The sequence below is a fragment of the Protopterus annectens genome, chromosome 6.part0, assembly GCF_019279795.1.
Source record: "Protopterus annectens isolate FY-2018-M chromosome 6.part0, PAN1.0, whole genome shotgun sequence".
NCBI lineage: Eukaryota > Metazoa > Chordata > Ceratodontiformes > Protopteridae > Protopterus > Protopterus annectens.
In genome coordinates, this window is record NC_056737.1 from 943,738,083 (window position 1) to 943,754,202 (window position 16,120).

General features: G+C 39.2%; 1 protein-coding gene across 1 annotated transcript in view; it reads right to left on the minus strand.

Moving 5' to 3' along the window:
• Positions 1 to 5,116: 5,116 nt before the first annotated feature.
• Positions 5,117 to 16,120, minus strand: part of LOC122803917 (corticosteroid-binding globulin-like) — a 303,498-nt gene continuing 292,494 nt past the window's right edge. Inside the window, exon 4 of the mRNA XM_044073598.1 lies at positions 5,117 to 5,859. Within this exon, the coding sequence (XP_043929533.1) occupies positions 5,668 to 5,859 (192 nt within the window). The 3' untranslated portion in view covers positions 5,117 to 5,667. The remainder of the gene's footprint in view (positions 5,860 to 16,120) is intronic.

Genomic DNA, 16,120 nt, shown 5'->3' on the forward strand with positions numbered 1-16,120 from the left:
CTCATTATACACCAGCCAATCATATGTATTAAATTTCCCTCCTAAAATCTTAAATAATTAATGCAATCACAAATGTAAAGTGACCTAGTGCACTCCTATCTAATACATAGTTACTTAAGCCTTTTAGACTTTAATACAGGCTTGAGGGGAACATTATCATTCAATCCACAACCCCTGTGTGCCCCCAGCCTTAGAATCCATTGTAGCTCGATACTCTCTGTCTTGTTTACAATGTCTCCCAACTTCAGATCCTTGTCCACTACATGTAGGACCAGAAATAGGAAAATGTGCTGAGTGCCTGCTTGGATAGTATGTTTGGCAATATAAATGATGATCTTACTATTATAAGTGACAAACCCTTGAAAAGAATATCTCAGTCTTGCTATTGGATGTATAAATTAATTAGTGGTTCTAATAAAATCACATGCTTTACAAAACCCACATTTCCATGTACCTTGTCAGATGGCAAGATGGTGGTCAGTCAGTTTGCTATCAACCTGGGTGCCCAAGTCCCTCACAACTGATTGTGTGCTTAGGACTTTGTTATTAATGTGATAATTTGTGGGAAAGTCACTCTCCCCAAAAGGGATGATGATGATGGATTTTTTGGCATTCAGTTTGAGGCCATGTTTCTGGCACCAGTCATACGTTTGGGTGAGACCCTCTTGGAGGATGTCCACATCATTAGAGGAATTGATGACAGCACCCAGCTTGCAGTCATCTGCAAATTTTGTTAGCCATAGCCCACTGGTTTTGGCCTCACCTCAGAAAAATATATCCCAAACAACAGAGGGCCCAAGACCAATCCCTGGGGTACACCACTCATTGCAGGTCTACTGCTTGAGGTGGCTTCCACTATTTTGACTAGATGGGATCTACAGTGAGCCAATTTGCTACCCATCTGGTAACATATGGATTGATTCCTACTTGAGAGTGTTTATCTATTATATCCGAGTGGGGAATAGTATCAAGGACTTTGGCCAGGTCAAGGTAGGTGGTCTTCACCATCTTCCCCTCATCCATAGCTTTGGTGACTGTCTCAAAGAAGTCAACCAAATTTAACAGACATAACCTCCCCTTGACAAAACCAAACTGTGTGGGATCCAGTGTTTGGAGGTTGCCAATGTCCTTGTTAATGAGGTCCATGATAATCCATTCCATGGCCTTGCAGATCAGGCTAGTTAAGGTGATGGGTCTATAATTTCCTGGCTTGATGGACGATCCACCTTAGTGCAAAGAGATGACAGTGGCTGTCCTCCACTCAGCTGGGATGAAGCTGGTACTCAGATTTTGGTTGAATAGTGTGCCTAATGGTGCTGCAAGTCCCTGTCTGAGTTCATATAAGATGTGGCCTGGGATTTAGGCTGTATTTTTTTGTCTTTGAGAGGGCAGTGATAACTTGTTGCCTACAGATAAGGGGAGGGGGGATAGGTGCTGGGGATGTCTTGATTTACTGATGAGGGGGACAGAAGTTTTCACTGAACCTGTCTTCCAGCAGGTTGGCTATATCTATGGCATTTGTGTGTGTGGTGTCCTTGACCACCATTTCTGAGCAGATCTGTGTATTTCCTTTGAGATTGCGGACATATGTAAAGAAGGCCTTATGATTGTCTTTAGTAGATGTGGCCAGTTTAGACTCAAAGTTTGCTTTGGAGGATTCACTAGTACTCTTATTTGCTTGTTCAGGCTAAGGAGAGATTACTTCCAACTAGACACCTGCTCATTCTTGGTCCTGGACAGCAATTTCCTCCTTTTATTATAGAGTTTATTTATTGCAGATGTCCACCAGACAAGTTTACTTTTCCTTGAGAAGGATGATTTTATCCTGTTGGAAAGTCCTGATTCCATGCAGCTATATAAATGCTCATATAGTACTTTGGTGTAGGTGTGGACATATGTGCCATTTCCTACAGAGGGTGAGGGGGCTGTGAAGCTATTTATATCTTCCCTCAGGAGGTTGTAGAAGTGTTTTTGTTTGACCGTAGTGGGGGGGGGGGGGTAAGGGGAGATGGTGACTTTGGCATGAGTAGTTCTTCCAGTCTATGGTTGGATAGTTGAAGTCACCCAGGATCAGGGTAAAGGGTTGAATCTTGATAGATTCGAAGAGGTCCAGATTTGGGGACTGGGCATCTTGAGTCAGTTAAAGGCCTGTAGCTATCTATGATTTGAATGGGGGTTTTGTCAATGTTTAACTGCATCTGGAGTATCTCCTGTGATTAATACTGTTTGACCAGCCTGGAGGTGTGCATGTCTTTAATATATATTGCAACTCCACCTCCTTTTGCTTTGCTGCCTATGGTTTGGGGTCTGAATGTATGATAGGATGAATAATCTGGTATGGCTGGGGTGCTCTCCACAGCTTTAATCCAGCTTTCTGTGACTGCACAAATGTCAGCATCTTCCAGGGTTAAGAATGCTTACAATAAGTGAAGTTTCATGTTTAGACTCCCAGCATTTAGCAGCATGACTTTTAATTTGCATTTTGGTGAAATTTTCATGTTGGTAGTTTTGACCTCATGGCATTGCCTAAAAAAGGCACTATGGGGGAGGCAAAAGCCTTTGTCAGAAATCTGAAGCCCAAGAGGGACAGATGCAGGCCATCTCTGATAAAGCCTCATGGTCTGTCAATCGTGTCTTTGCAGGCTGTTAGGTACTGGATCCCCTTAGAATGACAACAGAAACTAAGGCAATTGTTAAAGTCAGTCATTTTCTGTTTGTATTGAGGCATCATTCTATGTGATGGTAGAATGTTGCTTAAAGCTAGGGGCATACCTGCCTGGGACACATATTTCGTGAGCTCGATCATGTATCTCTTCACATAGTCTGGGGAACCTAACAAACAACTAATCATGACTTTCTCCTTATCCAGCTTGGTGAGGGGCACATCTGCATGTCTCACAATGGAGTCTCCTATGACTAATATGTTGAGTTTACTGTTAGGCCTTAGTTGCTGTAAGACACAGGTGTGTGGACTATGTGTGGTGTGTGGTATGTTGGGCAGTCGAGTTTGCATGTATTTTTGCCTTGGAGGTCTCTTTTATTTGAGTATGCTTTTGTTGAGGACCTCCGCATATGTGGGTGTGTGTTTTGTAGGTATGGGTGGTGTTTGAGGTGTGGTGTTTGTGTTGACAACCTTCTCAGTGCCAGATATACTGGCTTGTGAGTGAGAGAGCATAAACTCTAGGTTCTTAATATAATTGCATCTCTCACAAATTCTGTTCCTAAGTGGTAGTAGTAGAGGGTTATCCATGTACATAAGAAAGTTGCTACACTCTCTCAGAATGCCCATATCAACTAGACTGGCAGGAGAAACTGTAGGAAATTGTCCATCTATTGTCAGAATCTAAGGGAGAGAGGCCAGAGAGAGCTAAGAGGGTAAAGGGTGGAAGTTATGAAAGGCGTACTACTAGGTGATCACACATGTGCTACTAATGGAAAATTTGTAGCTGGAACACCTTGTAATGGGTTAAAAACAATGCAGTCGTGGTGCATGATGTGCAAACAAGCTCAAACACAGGGTTTAAATACAACACAAAATAGAAGATTCTAGTAACACAGAAATATAGTCAATCCTGCTAGCCCCTGCTCTCTTTACCAATCAGCCTGTGCCAGACAAGGTCCAGGCAGCCCTGCTACTCTCACTAGCAGAGATTATATGCCCCTGCCAACAAAACATGGTTGCCAGAAACACAGAAGGCAAACACAGGGTGGCCTCCAGGAACACAGAAGGCAAAAACAAATAGCTCTGGATGCAGCAAACCTGTATCCAGACTATGCTACTCAATTTAAGGGTTACGAACACAGTAAAACTCACAGAAAAGCACATATTAACCACTTACAGAAAAAAGCAGAACACACAGTATGAAAAACTACACTTAAATAGGAATGAAATGCAGTAAAACGCAGTTAGACAGTAATGTATTGCAGTAAATAGCAATGAAATACAGTTAAACAGTAATAAAATGCAGTAACATGCAGTTAGACAGTAATGTATAGCAGTAAATAGCAATGAAATGCAGTTAAACAGTAATAAAATGTAGCAAAATGCAGTTAGACTGTAATGTATTGCAGTAAATAGCAATGAAATACAGTTAAACAGTAATAAAATGCAGTAACATGCAGTTAGACAGTAATATATCACAGTAAATAGCAATGAAATACAGTTAAACAGTAATAAAATGCAGTAAAATGCAGTTAGACAGTAATGTATCGCAGTAAATAGCAATGAAATACAGTTAAACAGTAATAAAATGCAGTAACATGCAGTTAGACAGTAATATATTACAGTAAATAGCAATGAAATACAGTTAAACAGTAATAAAATGCAGTAACATGCAGTTAGACAGTAATGTATCGCAGTAAATAGCAATGAAATGCAGTTAAACAGTAATAAAATGCAGTTAATCAGTAAATTCCTTTAAAACAGTGCAAATATGATAAATCAGCTATAAGGCACATATAAAAACGATAGGCAAGTGCAAATGCAATAAAATAAGTGAAAATAAACGATAAAGCACTTAGATTGGTCTTGGAGCATTAAGAATTTTGTAAGACTTTCCAGAGATGATGCATCTCAACAGAGCCTAGTTCCTGGTCTCTAGTATACAGATAAATGACTTTGAGTTGGCCACCTACAACAAAGAAGACTACAAGAAAAAGGACTCAACAGGATAAGTCATGCTCTGTAAAAACAGTGTAGACACATTATGCAGTAATGTGTCTGGCTACATATTATTGTGATCCCAAAAGCCATACAATGTTTCAATGCACTGCATCTTTTCCCCACTAGGCTACACACAGATTACATATGCACAGTTTCAGCTTAATAGTTTGAAACTGCAAATGAAGTATATTTTAAGATATTAACATAATAGGTGTATTCATCTTTTACAAAGGTCAAAGCAATAACCAGCTATCCTGTTATTTTCACATAGAAAATGAAAAAGTGAATTAGGATATAAATGGCACAAGGGAACCCCAATGTGTGATAACCACATGCCTACTATGAATATCTCTAACGATTTTAGATTGAAAGCAATGCTGTTATACTCAGTTGGGGAGAAAGTTCATGATATTCATTATGTTCTACTAACAGAAAACAAAAAATGATACGATGTCAAGGCAAAACGTATTATTTATTGGTATCCAGAACGAACAATCAGTACAAGATATATGTTTCCAGGACACGTATGGAAAAAAATAGTGAAAAAAAATATGCAACATATGGACCAAGATGTGCAACAAAGGACCCTGGTGTTTATTTAAAAGGCTTACCTTTGTATATCAGAGGTTCAAGCCAAAGTGTCTAACACAAACAGAAACATGAATTTAGCCAGCATTCAACCCACACAGTGTATTAAGCTACATGAAGATATTATACCTTAATTGTTGAATGCTTTTTTTCCTAAAATGTTAACAGGCTTGACTTGAAGCTTTCTTGTTTTCTGAGATCAGCCACTAAAGTTTAACTATTTAACTGAATTCTAAATAAGATGTTTGTTACATTACGTTACATGTGGGGCATAAAGTCAGAATCCCTGTATCAAATGTGCAAATAAATGATATGCATCTGTTGTTCTGAAACAAGATTTCATTTTATTTGATCAGGTTTAATTATATTAGATTACTGCAATTTGGACTATGTATGCTGGATACATTACTTAGTAATTAATATTCAGCTGGATTCATTACTTTTCCCATGAACAGTATTGTTTCTGTGTCATGTTTGTAGATTACAAGAAGAAAAGGTCTGTTAAAGACAATGCTTTGTGGCAGAGCTAAATCTTCAATTTCTACAGTAGTAGAAGCTTGAGCCTCTGTGCCTTGTTCATTAACTTCCAGAGCTGCTGCATGAAGTATCTAGAACAAACAAAACAGAAGAAAAAAAAAAAAATAAGCAGCATATCGTAAAACTTTTAATTTTATTACCAAAGCATTGCTACATTTTCAGTCTAGCTTTTGATGTGGGTTATGTATGCAGGAATCGTGGTGCTTGGTTCTACCTTCTCTTATTTGTTTTCTTAGTGAATGAGTGAGCGAGTCAGTTACCAAGACAGTACTCCTGGATCAGCGTAGAAAAAGAGGCGGTTGTGTCTAAGGGTTTTACATGGATAACATACATACATAGACACAAGTACATATATACATACATGCATGCATAAATAAATACTTTATCTACCTGGCAAGTACTATACCTAGATTTTATATATCTACATCAATTGGGTTTTGGTTGACAAGTTACATTCAAAGTCACACATGTCTACTTCTTTTATAAAAATAGCTCTCCCAGCAAAGAAGAAGAAAATATCAAAGGATGCCTCACATTCAGCATCTTATCTACTGTCCACAATAATAAATGGAAATGTTTTTTTTATTTTTTTTGTGCCTTGGTATACACTGAACACTTTCCCTGTTTTATGAAGTTTTTGTTTATATAAAAATATAAAACATTGACTGTGTGACCACCAACCAGGTGAAAAACAAAAGTGGAAGCTTATCTGTGACCCTGGTCAAGTAGAAGATAGGAGTGGAACAGTGAACATGCTTGTGAGTTACGCCTTCCTTATTTTTTTTTTTTATTGCTGCTTAGAAATTTCATAGCTGTACTTTGATCCTTGTGAAGACCAGTGTTGGTCTCACAGCACCATTCCTTCAAAGCCTCAGTGGCATGTGATGCCCCTCTATGAAGTTAGCATTGATAGAAGTGTTTTTAGTTCCTCAAGATTGTTAGAAAAATATGTATTAATGTGTGTATTAGTGCTTTTAGAAAGCCCAAAAGGGTTAACACATTTATTCTATTTCATACTGCATAAATCCATATAAACTGCGAATGCTTTCTGACCTTGTATTTTGTCAGCACAGCTAAAATCTTGTTTATGTCTTAGGAAATTTACTGAGAAGCAGATGATTTTCTGCTAGGTTAGGAAAATAATGAATAAAACAATATTGCTTTCTATAATGTTATTAAACTTAGACAATTAGCCCTTTCTGTGCTATGAGAACATACACAGCTGCAGGAAGAATAGATAAGTAGAACAAAGACTGCTTGAAGAATATGAACTATAATCTGTGTTTGCTTTGTGCTTGAATAAGCAGAGTATCTTGAAATGTAACATAGCACTGTAGAAATAATTGTAACTAGCTAGTAGTGTTCGAGGCCATGTTATCTTTCAAGAAAAGTTTCTCACAAATCTAGAAATGTAATATCAGCAGAAAATATTGAACATCTGCTGTGAAAAACAATATTGTAGGCTTGTATTTGATTACATCAGCTTCAGAAGGCAATGTCTTGTAAAACAGCATAAGAATGGTTTCATTTCCTGTTACAGACCAGACAAACTCTGTATTTTTGCATGCATGTTTTTGTCTCCTTGCCGCAAGAATTAAAGTGCCTTAACCTGAACCTTACGTGTATTGATCTTTGAAGTTTTTTCCTTTGACAGATTGGTCCTTCGGACCGGAAACCTCTACTTTGCCCGGATTAGACAGGCCAGGTGGTGTGAAACCGTACGGGGAAGAAACCACATCGGTTCTTCATATTTGAAAAGACCTCCGACTGAAATTGTCATACAAAAGAGGCCAGCCACTTTCTGATCTGTGACTGAAGGGCGGGTTTACCTCGAACCAGGCGAACAATAACGAGGGCTCAGGTAAGGTGAGATTTACCTTTATTCTGTTTTAGATCAGGGACTAGATTTGCATTGTTTTGTCAGGGACAAAAAGATTGCTTGTCTTGTCATAGATCAGGGAAACAGAATGGATAAGGTAGTCATTCTGGAGAGACTATAACAAATCCTGTGGTACCACGTAAAAGATAGGAAGGGTTACATAACATTTTTAAGGTAAGAACAAAATGGGAAATAAGTGCACAAAATGATCCCAAACTCCGCTGTTAACTGAAGACATGAAATTTATGCAATCACAACGTGTGGATAATGGTAAATACTACTCAAAATGGGTTAATAAGTATGAATTTGATAGTAAATTAGAAAAATCCTCACTTATTAAACTTATCAAATAGCTTAAAACTGATTCCAGAGGTCGGGTAAAAAAGCAATGTCAGTTAGGGATTTCTCAGGCACACAGGTGGATTGAGGAAGCAAACTGTAGGGAACAGAAGAGCAATAACTCAAAAACAATGTTTTAAGATAAAGAGGATAATAACTTAGTAATAGCATCGGCCCCTCCACCCCCTCCGCTTCCCTTACCAGAATATGAAGCGAGCGGACAAGCTGGTCCACCCCCATGATATCCTGCTATTCCTGCAAAAGCAAAACCATTCGTTAGAGATCCCGTCGAGACCAGGTCTCGAACACGGGCAAGAAACTCAAAAGGGGACATTGAGTTGTATCAAATGGGTAGAAATTCACAATCTTTAAGTGAGGAAGAAATGTGCCCACTAATAGAAGTACCTAATCCTCAGGCAGGACAAGAAGGACAGGACTCAACTCTCTTAGTTTACAGACTGTGGACACGGGAAGATATCCGGAAAGCCACTAAGGGAATTCCCCATCCAAAAGTTAATTTTAGAAAATTTTTAGAAGACCTACAAGGCATGAGGTTAAGTTATAACTTAAACAGAGAAGAAGTAGAAAAAGCAGTCAGACAAATCGTGGGACCAGATTGGCACATGATCACTGGCAACTGGAATCCCCATGACGCAGAACACAAACCCCTCCCACATAGCAGCGCAGAGCTAGACAACAGAGTGAAAGGTCTTACAGATCGAATCTCTGAGAAATGGAAAACTAGGGCAGACTGGACTTGCATTAATCAATGCATCCAACAAGAAGGTGAAACTGTTGACAGATATTATGCTAGATTATTAGAGTGTTTTAATAACCATTGCAGAATGCAGGTACCTGAAGATCAAACACATGATTCCCCGTATGAACAGCAGTTAAAGAATGCATTTTTAAAAGGCAGTATTGCACCCATAAGCAGCTTTATTACAAAGCACATGGTAGACCATCGTACAAGTAGACTACAGTCACTACTTGAATATGCTAGACATGCCGAGAGGCATTTTAATAGCAAAAAGAAAAAGAAAGCCCAAGTATTTTCTGTAGAAGATGGAGCAGAAGTATATGTAGTACAGTCTGGGAAAAAGGGCAAGAAAAATGCCCAGGGAAACAAACAATCTGATCAATGATCAGAGGACTTTGAAGGGCGAAAGAAAAGGGGGAGTGCTGTGATTGCAAGAAAAAAAAGAGAGCAAAGAAAACAAGAAGGCAAGAGGGTGGGGTGATAGACTATATGGACTGAAGGAATCAAGAAAGAGAAATAAGAAAAAGAAAATGCAAAAAAAGTGATAATGGTAGTGATAGAGATAGAAGAAGAAATAGAGAGAAGTCAGAAGTACATATGATAGTGAAAAAAGTGAAATTTTGAATTTGATTTTGGAGCTTTGAGCTATGAGCAGACACAAACAGCAGAAGTTACACTGGTAGTAGAAGGGAGGAAGTCACATTTCAGTGTGACTCAGGGGTATCACGGACCCTGTTACATCCTTCCAAACTGCCAGAGAACTCGGAGTCACCTGATTACATATTAGTGAAAGTAGCTAATGGACAGCTGTATCGGGAGCCCCTCTCCCATAACATTGCAATAACTGATCCTGTTTCAGGATTAACCCAGAAAAGCAAAATTGTCGTTTCTGCAAAATGCCCAGTAAACCTCTTGGGCCGAGCCCTTATGCAGCTATTTGGCATAGCAGTAGTTCCAACTATGCAGGGTATGGAAGCACAGCGACAAATTGATACTTTTGCAGTGCGATCGGAGGGTGAAACATTTTATTGGTACAGCCAGGACTTGGTTACAACTGGTCCAGGGGCAGTAACTGAAGAGCTGATGAACATAGCCTTCAGCAAGTTCCCCTCCCTTGACATTGATAAACAACATTTGTTGCACTGTACTCTGTATTATTATAGCACACAAGGACCTAATAAAGAATATGAGCAAGAGTTGTTTAGAAACCATGCAAACAGGTTAGTATTACTTAATCTGTACTGGGACATAAAAGGGAACAGTGTAGTTAGCTGTTCATTACCCCAGGAGTTATTTGCACTTTATAAATCTAATCGATTACCACATGTAAGCTTAACTAAGGACAAAAATGTAAAATGGGCAGACCTAGGAGAAAAAGCCACAAGATGGGAAAAACAGACAGAGTTAGAACTGTCAGAACATGGAGTACAAAAGCAGAAGTTAAATTGGATAACACAGACACACCCAGCTGTACACCTGCAGTCTAGCGAGAACAGCTGATTAGCACTCTTATCAGAAGAGGAAGAAGATGCCTTACAAAGCATACCAGAAACTCTCTGGTCAACAGGCAGATCAGATGTAGGACTTATTCGTACAGCAGGACCAGTTACTATCAAACCAAAGTCAGCATTTAGACCGCAAAAGGGACAGTATCCCTTAAGAAAAGATGCAGAAGTAGGAATCAAACCTATCATAGCAACTTTACTTAAGGAAGGAGTACTGGTGGAATCACCTGATTCACCATGTAACACACCCTTATTTCCTGTTAGGAAAGCAAATGGAGAATGGTGTATGGTCCAAGATTTACAAGCTGTAAGTGACGCAGTAATACCAAGGGCACCTACGGTGCCAGATCAACACACCCTGTTGAATGATTTGAAACCTCAACAGAAATATTTTTCTGTGGTAGATATCAGCAATGCGTTTTTTTTCGATACCGATACACCCTGACAGCCAACATTGTTTTGCATTCACATTTCAGGGGAAAAGGTATACATACACGTGACTACCACAGGGATATTGTGAAAGTCCGACAATATTCTCACAAGAGATGGCAAGCAACTTGGCGGGATTTACACCACCAAGAGGCAGTCACATTTTACTTTATGTTGATGACATCCTGCTGGCAGCCCCCACCCAGCAAGATTGTAAAGAGGATACCGTAGCATTGTTACAATTTTTAGCCACGCAGGGACATAAAGTAAATAAAAACAAATTGCAGCTTTGGAGAAAGCAAGTTAGATACCTAGGATATGTAATATCCAAAGAGGGCAGAACATTAGATGAGGACAGAAAAGTAGCGATTTCACAAGCACCGAAACCTACTACCAAGAAGGAAATGATGTCCTTCCTGGGTACGACCAATTTTTGTCGGAGCTGGATTCCAAACTATGCCTTGGAATCTGCACCTCTGACTAACTTGATATACAAGAAGCCTATGGCAGCACAAGATTCATTACAATGGACACCAGAAGCAGAATCTGCTTTCTGTAAATTGAAACAGTTGATAGCATCCTCATTAGTTTTAGGATTACCAAACTATCATAAACATTTTTTCCAAATTGTAGATTGTAAGCAAGGTTATATGACATCAGTGCTAACACAACAGCATGGGGACAAGCAACGACCCATTGCTTACTATTCATCACAACTGGACCCAATAGCGCGGTCTTTATCCCACTGTGTACAAGCAGTAGTCACAGCTGCAATGGCAGTGCAGGCTTCGGCCTCAGTAGTGTTGTTCCACCCTCTCACATTGAGAGTGCCTCATGCAGTCACGATTATTTTACTGCAAGAAAAAGTAGCATATCTTTCTCCTGCTAGGCATCTTTCCTGTATGACTATATTGTTGAGCCAACCTCATATAACAATTGAACGATGCATGACTTTGAATCCGTCTACCTTGCTTCCAACTCCTGCAGATGGCACACCGCACAGCTGCCTGCAGGAGACTGAGCAAAAGACACTGCCTAGAAAAGATCTTACGGATGTTCCCTTGGATGATGCCGAGGTGACATACTACGTGGATGGCTCATGCAAAAGGGGTCCCACAGGACAGAACCTAGTAGGATATGCAGTAGTCTCCGATACTGAGATTGTAGAAACAAAATCTTTACCACACAACTTATCTGCACAAGCAGCAGAGCTGATTGCCTTAACACGAGCATGTATCTTAGCAAAGGGTAAATGTGTGAATGTTTTTATTGACAGCCAGTACGCTTTCTCTATTGTACATGTTTTTGCGCAACAGTGGAAAAATCGGGGAATGATAACATCTACTGGCAAACCAATCAATCATGCACAGTTTATTTTAGATCTTTTAGAATCTATTCAGTTACCTCAGAAAGTAGCTATTTGTAAATGCATAGCTCATACCAGGCAACAGGATAGAATTTCAAAAGGTAATGCAAGGGCTGATACAGCTGCAAAGCAGGCAGCTTCAGCTTCAGAAGTATTTCTTTTGAATGAGGAATTACAACCTTCTGAGATTTTAGACTTAGAAATGTTAAAAACAATGCAGACACTTACTACGCAAGTTGAGAAACAAAGATGGATAAAACGAGGAGCAATTCTCAAGGAAGGGCTGTACATCTCCAAAGAGGGGAAACCGATATTGCCATCTAACTTGTTTAGATATGCAGCTTTGTTGAGCCATGGGCAATGCCATGTCTCAACAGGGGGGATGGTACAGTTAGTGAACCGAGTGTTCACAACATATGGATTTATAAACTACACTAAAAATTTTTGTTTGTCATGTCACGTTTGTAATAAACATCATGCAAAAGGGGCATTGAAGCCCAAGCAAGGGAATTTCCCTACACCACCGTATCCATTCCATACTATCTGTATGGATTTCATAGAACTGAACAAATGCGAAAATAAGAAGTATTGTCTTGTCATTGTAGATATGTTTTCCAAATGGGTGGAAGCTTTTCTGACCAAAAATCCAGATGCAGCTACTGTTGCGAAAACCCTTGTTAAAGAAATTATTCCTAGATTTGGCATACCGGAAAAGATCTACAGTGACAATGGCACACATTTTGTAAACCAAACCATACAACAATTGAGCAAGTATTTTGGGATTTCTTTAAAAAATCATTGTGCGTATCACCCTCAATCTGCTGGATTGGTAGAGAGGCACACTGGGACATTGAAGAACAAGTTAAGAAAACTTATCGAAGAGACACATAGAAATTGGGTGTACTATCTGCCCCTGGCAATGTTGAGCATGAGAACTGTTCCAAATGCAAAGGGATTGACTCCTTTTGAGAAGTTATTTGGACGAGCATATTATATGCCTCAGTGGAAACCTCTCATGCCCACAGACCAGGAAGCTGACTGTACACTTGCTGAGTATATGAAGAAATTGTTGAATTCTAAACACCTTTTGCAGCTTAATTCTGTTTCAGATAAAGAACAAACCAGACCATCGGAAGCAGCAGTAGTCCCAGGCACGTGGGTCTGGGTGAAAGCCATCAAAAAGAAAAACTGGACGACGCTGAAGTGGGAAGGGCCATTCCAAGTGCTACTGTCAATACCCACTGCAGTCAAGATCGCGGAGTGTGCATCCTGGATTCACCTGACACACTGTAAACTGGTTAAAAACTTTGAGCTAGATAAAAATCTTGTTACTGTTACACCACAAGAGTAAAAATGACAAAATCCAGAGCAAACAGGAATGCAGAACTACCACAAATGTATTGCATGATCATCCTGTTGACTGTACTGGTGACATTAATATTTTTGTTGTGGCCTTTCCTTTTTCCAGCCACACAAGCTAAACTGAATAAATGTGATGCGTTACTTATAGACTGGCACCCGAACTTTAACACTTACCAAGCAATTAAATATGTGTATGCTGAGACTTTTAATGTTTCGAATTGCTGGATTTGTACAGCCTTACCAACAGCATACGGGGGAATACTAAGGACTGCAGTTCCCCTAGGGGTCAATGAGACCTGGGAAAATTTGATTTATGACACCACAACTGTTAAATCACATGATAAAATAGCATTGCACTTGTCTGTTCCACAGAAGGGAAATGTGTGTTTTTACAAAAATGATACTGTTCAGGTGGGTTGGAGCAATTGCAATGTGACAGTTCCTTACAAATGTTACACTAAAGCAAATAATGCAGGTTCTTATTGTAATACAAACTATGATTCATTTCTTGAATTGATGCATAAAACAATTAATGAAGTACAACATAACAATGTTCTTTTTAAACAACTGTCTATAATTGATTGGAAAATGTTTCATGCAGGGCAAGTATATGTTAATAGCAAAGTTACTACTAAGGTAGAGGATTGTTATTTTGTGTGTGGCAAAAAGGCATACAAATGGTTACCTGAGAATTGGTCCGGCAGTTGTTTTTTGGGTTACCTGGTTCCGGCCATACAACACACGGCAGTTTTGCCTTGAGGTAAAATTCGAAATGCATGAGAGGTCACCAAGAAACCTGTCAAGAAACCTGAGAATCCAGTGGGACAAATTGAGGCAGGCTGGAGAAACCATCATTCCATGGGCGATAAACTGACACATATGGACTTGAGTGATACTGTTATATTGTGGGCAGGAATATTACCAGCATATGGAGCAGTGAAATCGATTTGGGAGCTGAGAAAACTGTCTAAACTCCTCGAAGTAATGAGCAACACAACTTTTTCCACTCTCGAATTAGTAACTGATGAAATGAATGCTATGAGAACTGTGGTGCTTCAAAACCGCATGGCTCTTGACTTCACCCTAGCGGCGAGAGGTGGTACGTGTGCTTTAATCCAAGAAGAGTGCTGTTCGTACATTCCTGACAACCAGCACAAGATAGACAATCATCTTGAGGTGATTCAGCAAGTGTCGGCCATGACCAAACCAGGCCCAAACCCACTGACGGACTTTTTCCAGAAATGGTTTGGGGGGTGGGGTACCATCCTAATGAACATCTTGATTGTCATTTGTGTAGGTATGCTCCTGTTGGGAGTATGTGTTTGTTGTGGTATCCCCTGCATGAAAAGATTGATCAAAGATTTTATAGACCTGTCAGTTTCTGAAACCTTATATCAAAGTACTGAGTTTGAAGAACTGTTAAAGACTGAAATGCTTTCATAAGTTAAACTGAATGACTCTCTTAACTGCAAATCCTGAATGGAAGATGTTAAGAGAAGAAATAAACCGTTTATGCTTTTGAAAGTAGAATAAAAGTATTAATAGGGGGGAAATGTTAGAAAAATATGTATTAATGTGTGTATTAGTGCTTTTAGAAAGCCCAAAAGGGTTAACACATTTATTCTATTTCATACTGCATAAATCCATATAAACTGCGAATGCTTTCTGACCTTTTATTTTGTCAGCACAGCTAAAATCTTGTTTATGTCTTAGGAAATTTACTGAGAAGCAGATGATTTTCTGCTAGGTCAGGAAAATAATGAATAGAACAATACTGCTTTCTATAATGTTATTAAACTTAGACAATTAGCCCTGTCTGTACTATGAGAACATACACAGCTGCAGGAAGAATAGATAAGTAGAACAAAGACTGCTTGAAGAATATGAACTATAATCTGTGTTTACTTTGTGCTTGAATAAGCAGAGTACCTTGAAATGTAACACAGCACTGTAGAAATAATTGTAACTAGCTAGTGGTCTTCGAGGCCATGTTATCTTTCAAGAAAAGTTTCTCACAAATCTAGAAATGTAATGTAATATCAGCAGAACATATTGAACATCTGCTGTGAAAAACAATATTGTAGGCTTGTATTTGATTACGTCAGCTTCAGAAGGCAATGTCTTGTAAAACAGTATAAGAATGGTTTCATTTCCTGTTACAGACCAGACAAACCCTACATTTTTGCATGCATGTTTTTGTCTCCTTGCCGCAAGAATTAAAGTGCCTTAAACTGAACCTTACGTGTACTGGTCTTTGAAGTTTTTTCCTTTGACAAAGATCAACAAGGCCATTGCAAGGAAATGTGATTTTAGTAGTATGCTGCTGTAAAACAACAAACCACGATGATCTAAAGAAAAAAAATAACCATTTAATAGTACATTAATGACATAAAAATGGATAGCTTTCAGTAGAGAGATGGAAGGAGGAAAATTGTGCTGTTACAGTGACCTTTCCTTGAAGATCTGTTGTTGTTTAATTATACTTACATCAAGCTCTGGTATGTTCTTTGGGGAGGGCCTCAGTAAATCATAACATCTGAGTAAATTCTCAGTTTGTGATATTATACCCAAAGGAAGGAGAGAGTTACCTAAGCAAAGCTGTAGCAAAGCCTGTTCTACCTCTCAACTATACATCCGACTTGAAGCATTTTTTGGCTTGTGACCTCCAGAGACCACTAAGCCTCTCTCCCTC